General features: G+C 43.5%; 1 protein-coding gene across 1 annotated transcript; it reads left to right on the top strand.

Annotated features, from left to right (window-relative positions):
- The first annotated feature begins 2392 nt into the window (after nucleotides 1-2392).
- Nucleotides 2393-17832, top strand: cdc14ab (cell division cycle 14Ab). The gene is made up of 16 exons (XM_056603944.1): nucleotides 2393-3068; nucleotides 3371-3461; nucleotides 4008-4083; nucleotides 5407-5499; nucleotides 5940-6019; nucleotides 6841-6907; nucleotides 7543-7605; nucleotides 7966-8053; nucleotides 10544-10774; nucleotides 10985-11123; nucleotides 12603-12762; nucleotides 13392-13483; nucleotides 13657-13704; nucleotides 14840-14902; nucleotides 16267-16543; nucleotides 17570-17832. The coding sequence occupies exons 1-16, from the start codon at nucleotides 3020-3022 to the stop codon at nucleotides 17597-17599; spliced, it is 1647 nt and encodes a 548-aa protein (XP_056459919.1). The 5' UTR covers nucleotides 2393-3019; the 3' UTR covers nucleotides 17600-17832.
- Nucleotides 17833-18521: the final 689 nt, after the last annotated feature.

An 18521-nucleotide genomic window follows, 5' to 3' on the forward strand; every position in this document is an offset into this window, starting at 1 on the left:
ATTAGGTTTAACCCTAACCTTGATACCTAATCTATAGGGTTAGGGCTAACCCTAATATGTATATATAGGGTTTGGGCTAACCCTAACCTTGATGCCTAATATATAGGGCCAATTGTAGAATACACTGACGGGGTCAAACACCGGGTCTATAGAAGAACATGCTGCTCATACTGTGACCAAGATGCTTTGTTGTGGGTTCCAATGCACTGGAAGCAGAATTAATGAGCTGAATGTAGGGGACAAGTGTAGGAAACAAGTGAGCTGAATGAAGGGAACAAGTGTAGGAAACAAGTGAGCTGAATGTTGGTTATCAGTGAATGCCGAGCGTAACTCGAGGCAGCTGAAACTCACACCTTTGCTCGGTGGAACAACGTCACGGGGCGGCGATATGAGCAGAAACCTGAGGAGGCCACCTGAGGCGCGGTCTGGCTGCCTCGCGTGGCGGTCCTCACTAGGGCTACTCCAGACATGGCTGATGTCCCCTGGAAGGACCAGAGCGAGCTGCCACCCCCACAGCGGGTCTGGATCTCTCTGATCGCAGGTGAGGCTCCGCTGGTCCTGGACTAGGGGTAGGGTCTAGGGATAGGGTCCTGGACTAGGGGTAGGGTCCTGGTCTAGGGGTAGGAATAGGGTCCTGGACTAGGGATGGGGTCTAGGGGTAGGGTCCTGGACTAGGGGTAGGATCTAAGGACAGGGTCCTGGTCTAGGGATAGGGTCCTGGTCTAGGGGTAGGGTCCTGGACTAGGGGTAGGGTCCTGGACTAGGGGTATGGTCCTGGACTAGGGATAGGGTCCTGGACTAGGGGTAGGGTCCTGGACTAGGGATAGGGTCCTGGTCTAGGGGTAGGGTCCTGGACTAGGGGTAGGGTCCTGAACTAGGGGTAGGGTCTAGGGATAGGGTCTAGTTGTAGGGTCGTGGTCTAGGGTTAGGGTCCTGGACTAGGGATAGGGTCCTGGTCTAGGGATAGGGTCCTGGACTAGGGGTAGGCTCCTGGACTAGGGGTATGGTCCTGGTCAAGGGGTAGGGTTCTGGACTAGGGTCCTGGACTAGGGATAGGGTCCTGGTCTAGGGATAGGGTCTAGGGGTAGGGTCCTGGACTTTCGGTAGGGTCCTGGTCTAGGGGTATGGTCCTGGTCTAGGGTTAGCGTCTTGGACTATCGGTAGGGTCCTGGTCTAGGGGTAGGGTCCTGGTCTAGGGGTAGGGTCCTGGTCTAGGGGTAGGGTCCTGGTCTAGGGGTAGGGTCCTGGACTAGGGGTAGGGTCTTGGACTATCGGTAGGGTCCTGGTCTAGGGGTAGGTTCCTGGACTATCGGTAGAGTCCTGGTCTAGGGGTAGGGTCCTGGTCTAGGGATAGGGTCCTGGACTATCGGTAGAGTCCTGGCCTATCGGTAGGGTCCTGGACTATCGGTAGGGTCCTGGAGGACCACCTACCTGGTTGCCCTGAAGTCCTCACATGATGGTGTGATATGTTTTCGATAAGTGTTACTGCCAGAGATCCCCGGTCCCAAGACCTGAGGAACAGAAATGTCTTGAATATGGAGTTGGGTTAGTAGGGTAAGGGTTAGTCTCCAAAATGAAGTTGGGTTAGGGTTTGGTTTAGAGTCTCAATATGGAGTTGGTTAAGGGTTAGTCTCCAAAAGAGTTGGATTTGTCTCCAACATGGAGTTGGGTTACGGTTACTAGGGTCAGGGTTAAAGTCTCAAATATTGTTTAAGTCGCTTGAATACAAAATAATGTCAATGTACAAATCTTGGATATGCTGACGAGTTCACCCGGAAATACTTGGAGGAAAGGTTGTTGGAGTTCTGAAAATGCTTAGGAAAGGTACTGGGGGCCGTTAATTTCAACATCAACATAAGTTTAGCCTCTATTTTTTCACATGTGAATTAGGTTTCAAGTGGCCTAAAATATGTCTGTTGGCCAAACCCAACTCAATTGATTCTACACATGGATCAAAAGAGAGCTTTTTGTGATCCCGAAAATTGTAGTTTCAAGCTAGAGACTTATGTCAGCAATACTCTCCATTGTGCAATTATGTCGGTTGAAAAAAGTGAGCAATTAATTTTAAACAGTGTTGTCTTTTTCTATCTTTGAAAATAAGCACCTTTTTATCTCGCCTTGACCCTATGACCGTTTCCGCAAAGGTTAAGGAAAGGTGGCATAAAGGTTAGGAGATTTGACTTTCCGCATTGGGCCCGGGACTGACTCATACATGTATAGACTGGTGTAATAGGTAGTTCTCATGGTAATGAGAATTGTTATGATTCATTGCCATCAGATGTTATTGTGAAGAAGATACCCTTAATAAGATGCTCATTGATACAGGGACCGCATACTACACCTTTAATTCAATGGATTTTAACATTGTCTTTCATGCACAAAAAAGAATAGTTTGCTATTGTTAACATATTATATAGTGGTATATGTCGTATTGTGCTATATAGTAGTGTTAGAAGTTTAAGGGTTTGTAGAGTTAGGGTTAGCACTTTAAGGAGGTTAATAAATCATTAATAAGGTGTTTATCTGGTCATTAATAAGGTGTTATCTGGTTAATACGTTGTTTATCTGGTTAATAATGTGTTTATTTGGTTGATAGGGTTTTTATCTGGTTAATAGGGTGTGTATCTGGTCATAATAAGGGTGTTGAACCGGTCATAATAAAGTGTCTATCTGGTCATGATAAGGGTGTTAATCTGGTCATAATAAGGGTATTTCTCTGGTCATAATATCGCTGTGTATCTGGTCATAATAAGGGTTTCGGCCCTTTAAGAGAATCTCGGCCAGGAAGAAGGAACTCCTCCCAGTTTGGTTTCTGTTCAGCCAATAGCAGCTCAGTCTTCACTTCCCAGTGAAGTTAAGTTAACTTAAGTGTTCAAAGAAGTCGTGGTGTTTTCTTCACATTGAGATGAAGCAGTCTATGAACATAAAGTGTAGTGTATAGTGTGTAGTGTAATCGGGATGTTTTGATACTCTGAGCTGACTCGGTACATTAAGGAGATGAAAGGTTACTTTGTTTCAAATGGCAGAAAAAGACTTTGATCTGTTAGGAGCTTCAGGATTCATCAGAGGTACAGAAATACTCTTTATATCCTGAGCCTTAACACTAATTACAATAGTAGTACTATAGTAGTACTATACTACTATATAGTAGACTATATATCTACTATATAGTAGATATAGTAGACACTGTAGTACTAACCCTCTTATTGGTTGTTTACGTCTAAAACAAATAGTCAAACATTATCCTGTGTTTAACTAAATACAATATCAAGGTCCTGTTTGCTAATATAATATTTAATAAATGAAATTCATTACAATATATTATAAATTGTTCTTAAATTAGTCCTAATAATCTTTTTCTTCATTACAGATCGCTTGTATTTCGCTACATTACGAAGCAAACCCAAAAGTACCGCAAACACGCACTACTTCTGCACCGACGACGAGTTCGTGTACGAGAAGTGAGTAACTAAGTTAAAGGAGAATTAAGTCAAATAATGAGAATTAAGTCAAATAACGATGATTAAGTCAAATAATCAGAATACAATCTTTAAATGAGAATTAAGTCTTTAAATTAGATAAGACCTCTGATGAGGATTAAGTCCTCTCATCAGATTAAAGGTCCGATATGTCTCCGACACCCAACGGTTTAAACCGATACTGCAGTCCAAGCAGACGATTAAAGGCGTACATACTGGTCATTAATAAAATATTAATAAGATAAATATACAAACAGACACTCAAAGGGGTACATACTGATCATTAATAAGATATTAATAAGTTATAAAGTGATCGTTTTAAAGAGTACATACTGGCTGTAGCATTTAGGTTTTCTTCATCTCTGATATTGTGGTCATTTTATGATTAAGTATAGCTCCACTTTGTAAAACACATAAGTAATTTAATATTAACAATGATTGATATATTTGAATTCATCTTGTGACATTGTAATAACATCTAATAAGTGCCCAGAGTTTCAGCTGGATAAGCACTCTTCTGTTCTCTAGTTTCTATGCAGATTTCGGACCGCTGCACTTGGCTGCTCTGTATCGCTACTGCTGCAAACTGAACAAGAAACTCAAGGTAGGTATGTGTGGTATGCAGTATAGTGGATGTAGTAGCAGTTTAGTACATGCATACAATATATATATATATATATATATGTGTATATATACTGTGTATATATATATATATATATATACTGTGTATATATATATATATATATATATATATATATATATATATATATATATATATGCATACATACATTCAGTACATGTATATTTATATACATATGTATATAGCCCCTTCCACACTATCATGTCTTGATTATTATTTAAACTAATAATGTTTAGAGTTGGGCCTGTGGGTCAACGTCTGGGTGAGTAGTGAGTCAGTCACTCAGGGTCTGGGTGGGTTAGGGTTAAGTTAAGGGTTGGACCGCTCCGACCTGATCTTCCAGCCCGGGGGGTTCCTGTGTTTACTGGTTGCCCTAGTAACGTCATTCCTCTGCAGGGCTGTAGTTTCAGTTCTGTTCTATAAAGCGGTCCTCTGTCTCTTCATTCAACCAGTCATACTATATCAATTTATATATATATATATAAATATATGTATATATATATAAAAACAAATACATATAGATATGGATATAGATATAGATACATAAAGATATACACAGAATCTATCTATAGATATATGTATATATATATGGCCAGTGTACCCAAAACCAGTTTTTGGATTTTCTGTTTTTGTTTTAAACATAGTAATTTGTCTAATATGAGCGTCAACATAGAAATCTATGCCATTTTAGGACCATTACTGAAATAAGCCCCCAATTTAGAGAATATAGGATCAAATCCCCAAATCACGACATTAGCCAGTCTGCTGAACGAAGGCAGCCTAATCAGAGGTCGTCTGACGTCACAACCAGGGGCCTGTCGGTGTGTGGGTGGAGCTCTGACTGGTGGGTGGAGCTCTGACTGGTGGGTGGAGCTCTGTCTGGTGGGTGGAGCTCTGTCTGGTGGGTGGAGCTCTGTCTGGTGGGTGGAGCTCTGTCTGGTGGGTGGAGCTCTGTCTGGGTGGTGTATGTGGAGCTCTGTCTGGGTGGTGGAGCTCGTCTGGTGGGTGGAGCTCTGTCTGGGTGGTGTATGTGGAGCTCTGTCTGGTGGGTGGAGCTCAGTCTGGTGGGTGGAGCTCTGTATGGTGGGTGGAGCTCTGTCTGGGCGGTGTATGTGGAGCTCTGTCTGGTGGGTGGAGCTCTGTCTGGTGGGTGGAGCTCTGTCTGGGCGGTGTATGTGATCATGTGGAGCTCGTCAGTTCAGCTGTACAGTGACTGAATGTGGGAATGTCGTTTGATCTTATTTCTATACTATCTCTCAAGTGACTGATTTTGTTTCTTTCCTCCAGTCGTTCACTCTAACCAGGAAGAGGATCGTTCACTACACGACCTTCGACCAGCGGAGAAGGGCCAATGCAGCCGTGCTTATTGGCTGTTACTCCGTACGTACTAGAGAGACAGTAGAGAGACAGTAGAGAGTCATTAGAGAGACCGTAGAGAGTCAGTAGAGACAGTAGGGGACAGAGAGAAAGAGGGACAGTAGAGAGACTGGATAGGACAGATAGACAGTAGGGGGACAGAAAGACAGTAGAGAAACAGCAGGGGGACATAGAGACAGTAGAGAGGCAGTAGGGGACAGAGAGACCGTAAAGAGACAGTATTGGGACAGAGAGACAGTATGGGGAGTAGCTGGTCCCAACAAAGGGGGGTTCGGCTGGAAACTAAGATCACGTGATGATTAACTGTAGAATATTTGATGTTGAATATTTGATGTCCTTGAAGACCGATAACAAAGGCGTCATTGTGGCTTCAGTTCTAGGATACTGAAATAAGAGCCTCTATGATGCACCAAGATAAGATGTGGCTCTCTCTCTTTATTCAGGTGATCTACCTGAAGAAGACCCCAGAGGAGGCCTTCAGGTCGCTGACCTCCGGGACCAACGCCTTCTACCTCCCGTTCAGGTAGAGCTGCATGTACACTTTAGAGCTGCATGTAGCGTATAGAGCTGCATTTACACTATAGAGCTGCATTTACACTATAGAGCTGCCTGTACACTATAGTTCTACATGCAAACTATAGAGCTGCCTGTACAGTACACTATAGAGCTGCATGTAGAGATTAGAGCTGCTTGTAGAGTATAGAGCTGCATTTACAATATAGAGCTGCATGTACACTATAAAGCCGGATGTACACTATAGAGCTGCATTTACATTATAGAGCTGCATGTAAATTACAGAGCTGCATGTACAATATAGAGCTGCCTGAACACTATGGAGATGCATGTACAGTATTGAGCTGCATGTACACTTGAGATGGGCAAAACTATTATTTTCCGAGAATCAGTTCTTTCAGTTCTGTTCACTATCAAAATTTGTTCGTTTGATTCGGTCGTTGGATTTGTTCGTTAAATCAGATGGTATGTAAAGCGATTGCTACCTGCTCTCATTGGCTGAATCGAACCCACTGACACTAAACCAACCTTAGAACACCAACCATATGACCATGACCATATAAAACCAAAGACATTTACATTTAGGACATTTGGCAATTTGTCTAAAGCGACTTACAATAGATATATTTGTCAGAAGAAAGAAAAACAATCTATCGCTGTCGGTACAGTAAGGATGTTCATAGAGCAAGTGCCAAGCGCTTACAGTCGCAAGGTTGTATATGTTTGGTCAAGGTCACACTTGAACTGCCGACCTCACGTTCCTCACACCGTACCACTGCAACACTTGTTTATGTATCACTAGCTGTATAATAATGTTCTTTTTTGGTCCAGGGACGCTTCTCTGGTCAGTTGTACCTACAACCTCTCGGTTCTGGACTGCCTGCAAGGAGTCTGCAAAGTGAGTTTGTTTCTTCTTGTCTTGAGTGAGTGTTTAAGCAGCTGATAGAAAGACATCCCATAGCTCACAGTACAGTATAGAGCTGACTTATAAAGTATATAGCTGACATGAACAGTATAGAGCTGACTTATAAAGTATATAGCTGACATGTGCAGTATAGAGCTGACTTATACAGTATAGAGCTGACTTATACAGTATAGAGCTGACTTATACAGTATAGATGTGACATGTACAGTATAGAGCTGATTTATGCAGTATAGAAGTGGCATGTACAGTTTAGAGCTAACTTATATATTATCCAACTTGCATGTACAGCATAGAGCTGACTTATATATTATAGAACTTACATGTTCAGTATAGAGCCGAATGTACAGTATAGAGCTGAATTGTACAGTATAGACCTGACATTTACAGTATAGAGCTGACTTATACAGTATAGAGCTGACTTATACCGTAAAGAGTTGACGTGTACAGCATAGAGCTGACATGTACAGTATAAAAATATAGTTTATAGTATAGAGCTGGTATTTACAAAGTTGTTTAGCAGTGAAGAGATGGCGTTTCAAATGGGATTAATTGTTACAAAACAAGATGGATGACTAACTTTAAAACCTGTTTTCTGGATCGTGTTCCAGGCTCTGCAGCACAACTTCTTTGACTTTGAGACATTTGATGTTGATGAATACGAACACTATGAGGTAAAACTATCTCACATCTCACAAGGCTCCTAGAGTACAGAATACTACATTACCTCCATTAACCGATGCTTAGTATGACCCACTACGTTACTGGGAGTACTGGCCCCCATGTGACCCTCACTGTATGTTACTGGGAGTACTGGGAGTTCAACAAATCTGAATCCAGAGGGGAGGTCTCAACTCAAACAATACTGTCGAGATGTTGATAATATTGTTGTGTATCTTTTTTTATAACTACTAATATGACGTGTAACACCATGACTAATAATACTCATATGACATGTAACACCATGACTACTCATACTTATATTACATCTTCTACCACTCGTAACCATTAAAGTGAGTATTTTTGTTTCTTAGCGAGTAGAAAATGGAGACTTTAACTGGATCGTCCCTGGAAAGTTTCTGGCGTTTAGTGGACCTCATTTGAAAACTAAAGTGGAGAATGGTGAGTTGGTATCAGGTCACACTTATTATACATTTACCTTACATAAGCTTTCTGATCAGAAGTAAAAATCAGTATGACATTACATAAACGTAAAAGTAGAATGACTGTAGTAGTATGACAGTAGTATGACTACTGCTAGTACAACAGTCATACTAGTACAGTGTATGTCCTCAGGTTTGTAGTAGTACTGAGGTGTGGTACTCATGTCCTCAGGTCTGTAGTAGTACTGAGGTGTGGTACTAGTGTCCTCAGGTCTGTAGTAGTACTGAGGGTCTGTAGTAGTACTGAGGTGTGGTACTAGTGTCCTCAGGTCTGTAGTAGTACTGAGGTGTGGTACTAGTGTCCTCATGTCTGTAGTAGTACTGAGGTGTGGTCAGTGGTGGGCAGAGTAGCTAAAAAATGTACTCAAGTAAAAGTACTGTTACTTTAAGATTATAATTACTCAAGTAGAAGTAAAAGTACTCGTAAAAATAATTACTCAAGTAAGAGTAAAAAGTATGCAGTGAAAAGACTACTCAAGTACTCAAGAGTAAAAGTACTGAGTTTCTCAGATTTATTTTTTAAATAAACAGAGCAACACAAACGGTACAAAATAGACACCAACAAAATATAAAACAGCAATGTTCAAATAAAGATAATGTAAATAACATCCTTTTAAATAAAATAATAAGGTCTTTAAAAATAAAATGTATAACCCTTGAACTAAAACAATAACAAATTAAATCTTTGCAAAATAGTAGCCGCATAGTAGCCTGGGTGCTTTAAGCATGGAATTCCCTGTGGCCCGTTAACGTTTCGGGGGGCGCCGGGTCAACGTCGCAACCAATTCGGTTTTGTCTAGAGGGGAGTAACTGCGCCCCCTCCCGAAGTGGTACAGCCCAGGTCGGCCATGAACTGCGATTGGTCGGAAAGACGTTACAGCTAATGACAACATTGAACTCTCATGCAGGCTCGAACAGAGTGACACACACACACACACACACACACACACACACACACACACACACACACACACACACACACACACACACACACACACACACACACACACACACACACACACACACACACACACACACACACACACACACACACACACACACACACACACACACACACACATTTTCACCCACTCCGTATCCAGCTTATTTTCCCAACTCTCCCGATTACCACTCTGCGTTGTGCGTGCATCCGTGCCTGTGCAGGCGTTATTCAATTGCCTCTCGGCCGCTTGTACCCGCGATCTCGTCCTTTCGGCCATCAGCCAACCCTCATGACCATAGGTGAGGATAGGAACGAAGATCGACCGGTAGATCGAGAGCTTTGCCTTGCGACTCAGCTCTCTTTTCGTAACAACGGTGCGGTAAAGCGAACGCAATACCGCCCCCGCTGCTCCGATTCTCCGGCCAATCTCACGCTCCATAGTACCCTCACTCGCGAACAAGACCCCGAGGTACTTGAACTCCTTCACTTGGGCTAAGGAATATTCACGTGATAGAAATAGATCTCGCATGTAATAAAAGAAAAGATCTAAAAAAAAAAAAAGTAACGACCGTCACGTAGCCAAATGGAACGGCGTAAAAGTACCGTTCTTTTTTCAAATATTTACTCAAGTAAAAGTAAAAGTATGTTGCAATAAAACTACTCCTAAAATTACAATTTATCCAAAAAGTTACTCAAGTATTTGTAACGGAGTAAATGTAGCGCGTTCCTACCCACCTCTGGGTGTGGTACTCATGTCCTCGTGTCTGTAGTAGTACTGAGGTGTGGTACTCCTGTCCTCAGGTCTGTAGTAGTACTGAGGTGTGGTACTCCTGTCCTCAGGTCTGTAGTAGTACTGAGGTGTGGTACTCGTGTTCTCAGGTCTGTAGTAGTACTGAGGTGTGGTACTCATGTCCTCAGGTCTGTAGTAGTACTGAGGTGTGGTACTCATGTCCTCATGTCTGTAGTAGTACTGAGGTGTGGTACTCATGTCCTCATGTCTGTAGTAGTACTGAGGTGTGGTACTCCTGTCCTCAGGTCTGTAGTAGTACTGAGGTGTGGTACTAGTGTCCTCAGGTCTGTAGTAGTACTGAGGGTCTGTAGTAGTACTGAGGTGTGGTACTCCTGTCCTCAGGTCTGTAGTAGTACTGAGATGTGGTACTCATGTCCTCATGTCTGTAGTAGTACTGAGGTGTGGTACTCATGTCCTCAGGTCTGTAGTAGTACTGAGGTGTGGTACTCCTGTCCTCAGGTCTGTAGTAGTACTGAGGTGTGGTACTCATGTCCTCAGGTCTGTAGTAGTACTGAGGTGTGGTACTCCTGTCCTCAGGTCTGTAGTAGTACTGAGGTGTGGTACTCATGTCCTCAGGTCTGTAGTAGTATTGAGGTGTGGTACTCATGTCCTCAGGTCTGTAGTAGTATTGAGGTGTGGTACTCATGTCCTCAGGTCTGTAGCAGTATTGAGGTGTGGTACTCGTGTTCCTAAGAGGGTTCTCTCTCGGTTCTCAGGATACCCTCTTCATGCACCAGAAGCCTACTTCCCGTACTTCAGGAAACACAACGTGACGACCGTAGTCCGCCTGAATAAGAAAGTCTACGATGCAAAGCGCTTCACAGACGCCGGCTTCCAGCATCACGACCTCTTCTTCGTGGATGGCAGCACGCCCAGTGACGCCATCATGCAGCGCTTCCTGCATGTCTGTGAAAGCACCCAAGGAGCTGTCGCCGTCCACTGCAAAGGTCGGACCTAACTCTAACCCTAACCTAACTCTAAACCTAACCTAACCTTAAGCCTTACCCTAACCCTAACCTTAAGCCTTTCCCCACCTCTACCCCTAACTGGGCTGACTTAACTCTAACCCTAGAAGTAGTTTGTTGTTACTCTGTAGCTTAACCCCAGGTTTAGGCCGGTGTTGCTCTAGATTCTTTGTTGGTTGTGTGTTCCTGTAGCGGGCCTCGGTCGTACGGGCACTCTGATTGGCTGTTACCTGATGAAACACTACCGCTTCACCGCCCCAGAAGCCATCGCCTGGATACGCATCTGCCGCCCGGGCTCCGTGATCGGGCCCCAGCAGCATTTCCTGGAAGAGTGAGTATTACTTTCTGGAACACTTTCTGGAAGAGTGAGCAACACTTCCAAGAAGAGTTAGCATCTCTTCCCAGAATAGTGAGTAACAATTCCCAGAAGTGTGAGCATAAGTTCCTGGAATAACCCTTCATTCATAGCGCTCGTCCTGCCGTTCCCGAGGTTCAGTGCACCGAATCGTAGGCTCCTCTAATACTTCAGTATCATACTATAGTAATATCACACTGTCATACTATAGTAATATCACACTATCATACTATAGTATGATACTATACTATCATACAATAGTATGATACTATAGTATTTTACTATAGTATGATACTATACTATCATACTATAGTATGATACTATAATATCATACTATAGTATGATAGTATAGTATCATACTATAGCAGGGATGGGCAACTGGCGGCCCGCGGGCCGCATACGGCCCGCATCCTCACTCAGTCAGGCCCGCACATAATTAAAATAAATAAATAATAAATAAATAAGAATAATTGATCGAGTTACAGAAAACTTGGTCAAGAAAGATGAGAAGAATTCATAGAATTCAAAGGCAAACCCATGCGTCTAGTTTACGATATCTATATATATAGAAACGATATCAGTCATTAAAGACATCCACTTAAGTCGCCACTACAACTACTACAACTGCAATGAATATCATGCTTGTTGGGTTTGAGTTCATTGAGTTGTTGCACTTAATGTTTGGCCACGGTTTTTCAGTTTTGTGTCAATGAATGATGATGTATGTGAGCCCTTTGCACTGATAAAAATACTGACCATTCATGTGGCTGTTTGAGCATGGAAAACATGAATTGAATGTATGTTGGTTCAATTAACAAACCGTACATAGGTAGTGGCCATCCCCAAAATGCACCAGAATACAGGAAATCATATCTACCAAATTCAAAATTGTGTAGCTTCTGTGTGCAGTCATGTGGCCCTCTGATGGTTATGATGAAAAATGTGACCCTCTTTATCATGAAAGTTGCCCATCCCTGTACTATAGTATCATACTATAGTATGATAGTATGATGATACTATAGTATAAGCATTAACTTCAAGGCTACTTCCTGTAGTATCAGTCTAACAGGAAGCAGGGTGTGTGTTTAAATAGTGTACTTCCTGTCTAACAGGAAGCAGGGTGTGTGTTTAATAAGTGTACTTCCTGTCTAACAGGAAGCAGGGTGTGTGTTTAAGAAGTGTTCTCCCGTCTAACAGGAAGCAGGGTGTGTGTTTAAGAAGTGTACTTCTTGTCTAACAGGAAGCAGGATGTGTATTTAAGAAGTGTTCTTCCTGTCTAACAGGAAGCAGGATGTGTGTTTAAGAAGTGTTCTTCCTGTCTAACAGGAAGCAGGATGTGTGTTTAAGAAGTGTTCTTCCTGTCTAACAGGAAGCAGGATGTGTGTTTAAGAAGTGTTCTTCCTGTCTAACAGGAAGCAGGATGTGTGTTTAAGAGGTGTACTTCCTGTCTAACAGGAAACAGGCAGCTCTCTGGACGCTGGGGGAGCAGAGTTCCCAGAAGGCCTTGCAGGACGGGAGAGCAGATCTAGGGGGGAGGGCGGAGTCAAGGCTAATTTCCTGTATGGATGGCCTTACGCTAAGCCCCTCCCACAGCATGACGGACAGGCCAGTTGAGGTAGGCACACACAACACATGATCACACACACAATACAGAACTATACATGACCATTCACACAAAACACACAATACGCACAATCCACACAATCCACACAATCCACACAAAATGGTGTCACCTTGCTCAGGAGGTCGAGCGGGTTGACTTGAGTCAACCCGCTAGACCCGTTCGACCCGGAAGGTTGCTAGTTGGATCCCCGGCTCCTCCTAGCTGAGGGTCAAGGTATCCCTGAGCGAGACGCCTCACCCTGACTGCTCGTGACCAGCTGGCTGTCGCCCTGTGGGGTCGACTCCGCCGGTGGGGGGAATGTGTGGACGAACGGTTGTAAGTTGCTTTGGAGAAAAGGTCTGCTAAATGTAAATATAAAAGAGCAATGTCCAATGTCCAATGTGTATTACATATCCAATGTATTTTCTGTGTATTTCCTCTGTATATTTGAATGTTTATTTTCTGTGTATTTCCTCTGTATATTTCCTTTGTATTTAAATGTGTATTTTCTGTGTATTTCCTCTGTATATTTCCTGTGTATTTGAATGTGTATTTCCTGTGTATTTGAAAGTGTATTTCCTGTGTATTTGAAAGTGTATTTCCTGTGTATTTGAAAGTGTATTTCTTGTGTCTTGCCGAAGGACCTCAGGGAGACGGCGGCCATCGTTACCCAGGGAGACGAACTACGAGCTCTAAAAGGCCGTCGGACACTGCGCCTACCTGGAGCCCTACGGTACGAGATAGCAGGAAGTTAGCCTCGAGCTAGCTGACTTACAGAGTTAGCCTGGAGCTAGCTGACTCTGAGAGTTATTCTCGGTAGCATCAAGGCTAGGTGGGGTTTCAGCGCTCATGAGGAAGACATCAGCATCAAGCTCACCATGTCTTTGTCTGTCGGGCTCATTTCAGGCCTTTAGAAATGAAGATCCACAACAGACCAGCAGCTCAGCAACACAGGTAAAGACCTCTCTAAACGACAGGTACAGACCTCTCTAAACGACAGGTAAAGACCTCTCTAAACGACAGGTAAAGACCTCTCTAAACTACAGGTAAAGACCTCTCTAAACTACAGGTAAAGACCTCTCTAAACGACAGGTAAAGACCTATCTAAACGACAGGTAAAGACCTCTCTAAACTACAGGTAAAGACCTCTCTAAACTACAGGTAAAGACCTCTCTAAACTACAGGTAAAGACCTCTCTAAGGGTGCACTCACACTAGGCCATCTGGCCGTGGCCGTGTGGCCGTTTTCACACCTAACCGTGCTCAAATGGCCCCATTGTTCTCTGGCCTGCACTCACCAGTACTTTGCTGAGTCTGTTGCTTACACATTAGGCTAGATGGCCTAATGTGAGTGCACCCTAAACTACAGGTAAAGACCTCTCTAAACTACAGATATAGACCTCTCTAAACTACAGGTAAAGACCTCTCTAAACTACAGGTATAGACCTCTCTAAACTACAGGTATAGACCTCTCTAAACTACAGGTAAAGACCTCTCTAAATTACAGATACAGACCTCTCTAAACTACAGGTATAGACCTATCTAAACTACAGGTAAAGATATCTAAACTACAGGTAAAGACCTCTCTAAACTAAAGGTAGAGACCTCTCTAAACTAAAGGTAAAGACCTCTCTAAACTACAGGTAAAGACCTCTCTAAACTACAGGTAAAGACCTCTCTAAACTACAGGTAAAGACCTCTCTAGACTACAGGCAAAGACCTCTCTAAACTACACAGCTAAAGTCCTCTCTAAACTACAGATAAAGACTTCTAAACTACAGGTAAAGACCTCTCTAAACTACAGGTAAAGACCTCTCTTTAAACTACACAGCTAAAGACCTCTCTAAGCTACACTGGTATAGACCCCTCTTTAAACTACACTGTATGAACTCTTTTTGAACTACACAGGTAGTGTATTAACCTCGTTAAACTATACAGTTTTTAAAGTACACACTTCCACGGTAAAGACCTTGTATACCTACCTTTAAATTACTTGTGTGGTTGTGTGTGTGTGTGTGTGTTTCTGTCTGTGTGTGTATGTGTGTGTGTGTGTGTGTGTGTGTGTGTGTGTGTGTGTGTGTGTGTGTCAGAGTCCCTATAGGTTCCGGTGTTAAGAGGGTCAGTCGAAGTCCGTCCACCTCAAACCTCAGAAGGTAATCCATCATTTATATTCTCTACACACAGGTGGTTCGGGTCGGTGGTTAGGTTAGGGTTAGAATTACCTAAAAAGGAAGATATTGTAGCATCAAAAGATTCGTTCTGAAATTAAGGTGTTAAAGAATTACTTGTACACATCCCGGAGACAAGTAATAACCACCTCTGCAGTCCATGCATGGCTCTTCTGCTGATGTGGAAGTCCTGCTCCAGCTCCACGTTGAACCACAAACGCAGGATGGGCACCTTTACATTTAACTTGCAGTATGACAGACGTCTAGAAAACGAAATAAAGTCACATAATGTCTGAATTGGAAGGACTTTTACTACTTGAAACTAGTTACATACGCTGCATGTGTACGGTATTCTATCCTATCAGCCCTGAACACGGATCAAAACAAAAATCGAATTCAACTGTTTATTTCCGTGCATCACAAAGGGTTTGCTCCACCAACATTAACATTAGTTATACAACCCTGCAGTGTAGCTAGGCTAACTACACCAAAACCTTTGCAGTATATTCCAAAAAACTCAAACGGCTCCACCAGCATTCCCCAGGCGTCGAATCTGCCGCTGAACCAGTCTTATTTTTTTCCACTTTTCTCAGACCGCAACAATATGTTTAGGGTTAGGGTTAGGTTACCCTAACCCAATATGTTTAGGGTTAGGGTTAGGTTACCCTGACCCTAACCCTAAACATATTGGGTTAGGGTTAGGTTACCCTAACCCAATATGTTTAGGGTTAGGGTTAGGTTACCCTCTCTAAACTAGGTTACCCTCTCTAAACTAGGGTTAGGTTACCCTAACCCAATATGTTTAGGGTTAGGGTTAGGTTACCCTCTCTAAACTAGGGTTAGGTTACCCTAACCCAAACTAACCCAATATGTTTAAAACCTATGCAGGAGAATTCACCACAGCTGAAGCCGGTATTGTGAAACCTGAGGTGAAGGAGTTAACCCTAACCCTAACCTGAGGTGAAGGAGTTAACCCTAACCTGAGGTGAAGGAGTTAACCCTAACCCTAACCTGAGGTGAAGGAGTTAACCCTAACCTGAGGTGAAGGAGTTAACCCTAACCTGAGGTGAAGGAGTTAACCCTAACCTAAGGTGAAGGAGTTAACCCTAACCTGAGGTGAAGGAGTTAACCCTAACCTGAGGTGAAGGAGTTAACCCTAACCCTAGCCTGAGGTGAAGGAGTCTTAGGAACTCACCCCCAGGTCCTAGTCTAAGTAGAGGACTCAATCCCTGAGTGAACCTTTAGAGCAGCTCCTTTGGTAGCATAGCAGTAGCATAGCGTAGAGGTTGTGGTGCAGAACCTCTGCACTATCTGCTATTCGTAGTTCTGACAGTTTCATTGATCCTCAGCACTGCGGCTAACTCCAGGCTAGGCAACTCCCTGGGCGACCTCTACGGCGGTGAGGTGGAGGAGGCCAGGCCGACCTACAGCCCTCTTCACCCCCCGTCCTCTCCTCGCTCCCCCGCGGCCACCCTCCTCCCCCGGGGCCCCCGAGTGCCGCCCAAGGACCCCGGTCAGCACTTTGGCGCCCCTGGGAGGCCCAGTGGGAAGAAGGCTCCGGGGCTGCAGGCTCCCTACAGCGGGCTGAAGGCAGCCTCCGGGCGATACCTCAGCCGCTCGATTCCTGTAAGTACACACTACACTACCACAACCAGCATAGCAACTACACTACCACAACCAGCATAGCAACTACACTACCACAACCAGCATAGCAACTACACTATCACAACCAGCATAGCAACTACACTATCACAACCAGCATAGCAACTACACTATCACAACCAGCATAGCAACTACACTATCACAACCAGCATAGCAACTACACTATCACAACCAGCATAGCAACTACACTATCACAACCAGCTTAACAACTACACTACCACAACCAGCATAGCAACTACACTATCACAACCAGCATAGCAACTACACTATCACAACCAGCATAGCAACTACACTATCACAACCAGCATAGCAACTACACTATCGCAACCAGCATAGCAACTACACTATCGCAACCAGCATAGCAACTACACTATCGCAACCAGCATAGCAACTACACTATCGCAACCAGCATAGAAACTACACTATCACAACCAGCATAGCAACTACACTATCACAACCAGCATAGCAACTACACTATCACAACCAGCAGAGCAACTACACTATCACAACCAGCATAGCAACTACACTATCACAAGCAGCATAGCAACTACACTATCACAACCAACAGAGCAACTACACTATCACAACCAGCAGAGCAACTACACTATCACAACCAGCATAGCAACTACACTATCACAACCAGCATAGCAACTACACTATCACAACCAGCATAGCAACTACACTATCACAACCAGCAGAGCAACTACACTATCACAACCAGCATAGCAACTACACTATCACAACCAGCTTAACAACTACACTATCACAACCAGCATAGCAACTACACTATCACAATGCATACATACATACATGCATGCATACATACATACATACATACATACATACATACATACATACATACATACATACATACATACATACATACATACATACATACATACATACATACATACATACATACATACATATATGCATAAGGTGAGATATTTCAGTGGAATAATATTTAATTGGTTAACAACTTCTTTACAGTCGCTTCAGTCGCAGTACGCAGAATACTGAGGAGCAAAGCTGGACTAGAAGTAGGAGGCTGGGCTTTATGGGCCAGCCTCCCTCACCCTACCTCACCCTAACTGACCCTCCCTCCCCCTCCCTCACCCTAACTGACCCTCCCTCCAGCTCCCTCACCCTACCTCACCCTAACTGACCCTCCCTCAGCCTACCTCACCCTAGCTGACCCTACCTCACCCTATCCTTCCCTAGCCTACCATAGCCTATTCTGCTCTTCCCTACCGTAACTGACCCTAGCCTAACCTACCCTACCTAACCCTAGATTAACCTTACCCTACCCTAGCCTACCTTACCCAAGCCTACCTAACCTTACCCTAGCCTAGCCTAGCTTACCTAACCTTACCCCTAGCCTACCCTACCCAAGCCTACATAACCATACTCTACCCTAGCCTACCTAACCCAAGCCTACCCTAGCCTAGCTTACCTAACCTTGCCCTACCCTACCCTAGCCTACCTAAGCCTACCCTACCCCAGCCTACCTTATGGACAGGGCAGCTCCAGGAGAACTGCTGTGTCCTACAATATGAGCACTGGTTGTTTTGTCTATATTATTACAATGCATTGTGGGTACACACTTAAGACATAAAATACTATATATTTCCATTACATTGGTTTTATATTTCTTCACCCCATGAAGACATTTTCATATGTAGAATAAATATTTTTGTTTAAAGATTTTACTTTTGAATTTGTGTGTCCTACCTTTATTTAAGTTGAGCGCTGCTTTATGTTAGCAGCGCTCAATTCTGCTTTTATTATTTCTTTATTTCTTTCGTATACTCTACAAATGTTGGGACCTACTCCAGTCCTGCCACAATCTTTCAGCTAGAGACTCCATTCCAAATGTTCATATTAGCTTTGAATCGCAGGCTACCATTCACATTTTTTAAGTATTTGGAACTTTTGAAATAGT

The sequence above is a fragment of the Gadus chalcogrammus genome, chromosome 12 (assembly GCF_026213295.1).
Source record: "Gadus chalcogrammus isolate NIFS_2021 chromosome 12, NIFS_Gcha_1.0, whole genome shotgun sequence".
Taxonomy (NCBI): domain Eukaryota; kingdom Metazoa; phylum Chordata; class Actinopteri; order Gadiformes; family Gadidae; genus Gadus; species Gadus chalcogrammus.

Excerpts from the sequence above, each read along its gene's own strand:
- cdc14ab (XM_056603944.1), top strand. The coding sequence starts at position 3,020 with ATGGCAGAAAAAGACTTTGATCTGTTAGGAGCTTCAGGATTCATCAGA. Across the intron at positions 13,484-13,656 it reads CGCCTACCTGGAGCCCTACG|GCCTTTAGAAATGAAGATCC; the intron begins GTACGAGATAGC and ends GGCTCATTTCAG. Across the intron at positions 14,903-16,266 it reads TCCACCTCAAACCTCAGAAG|CACTGCGGCTAACTCCAGGC; the intron begins GTAATCCATCAT and ends ATTGATCCTCAG.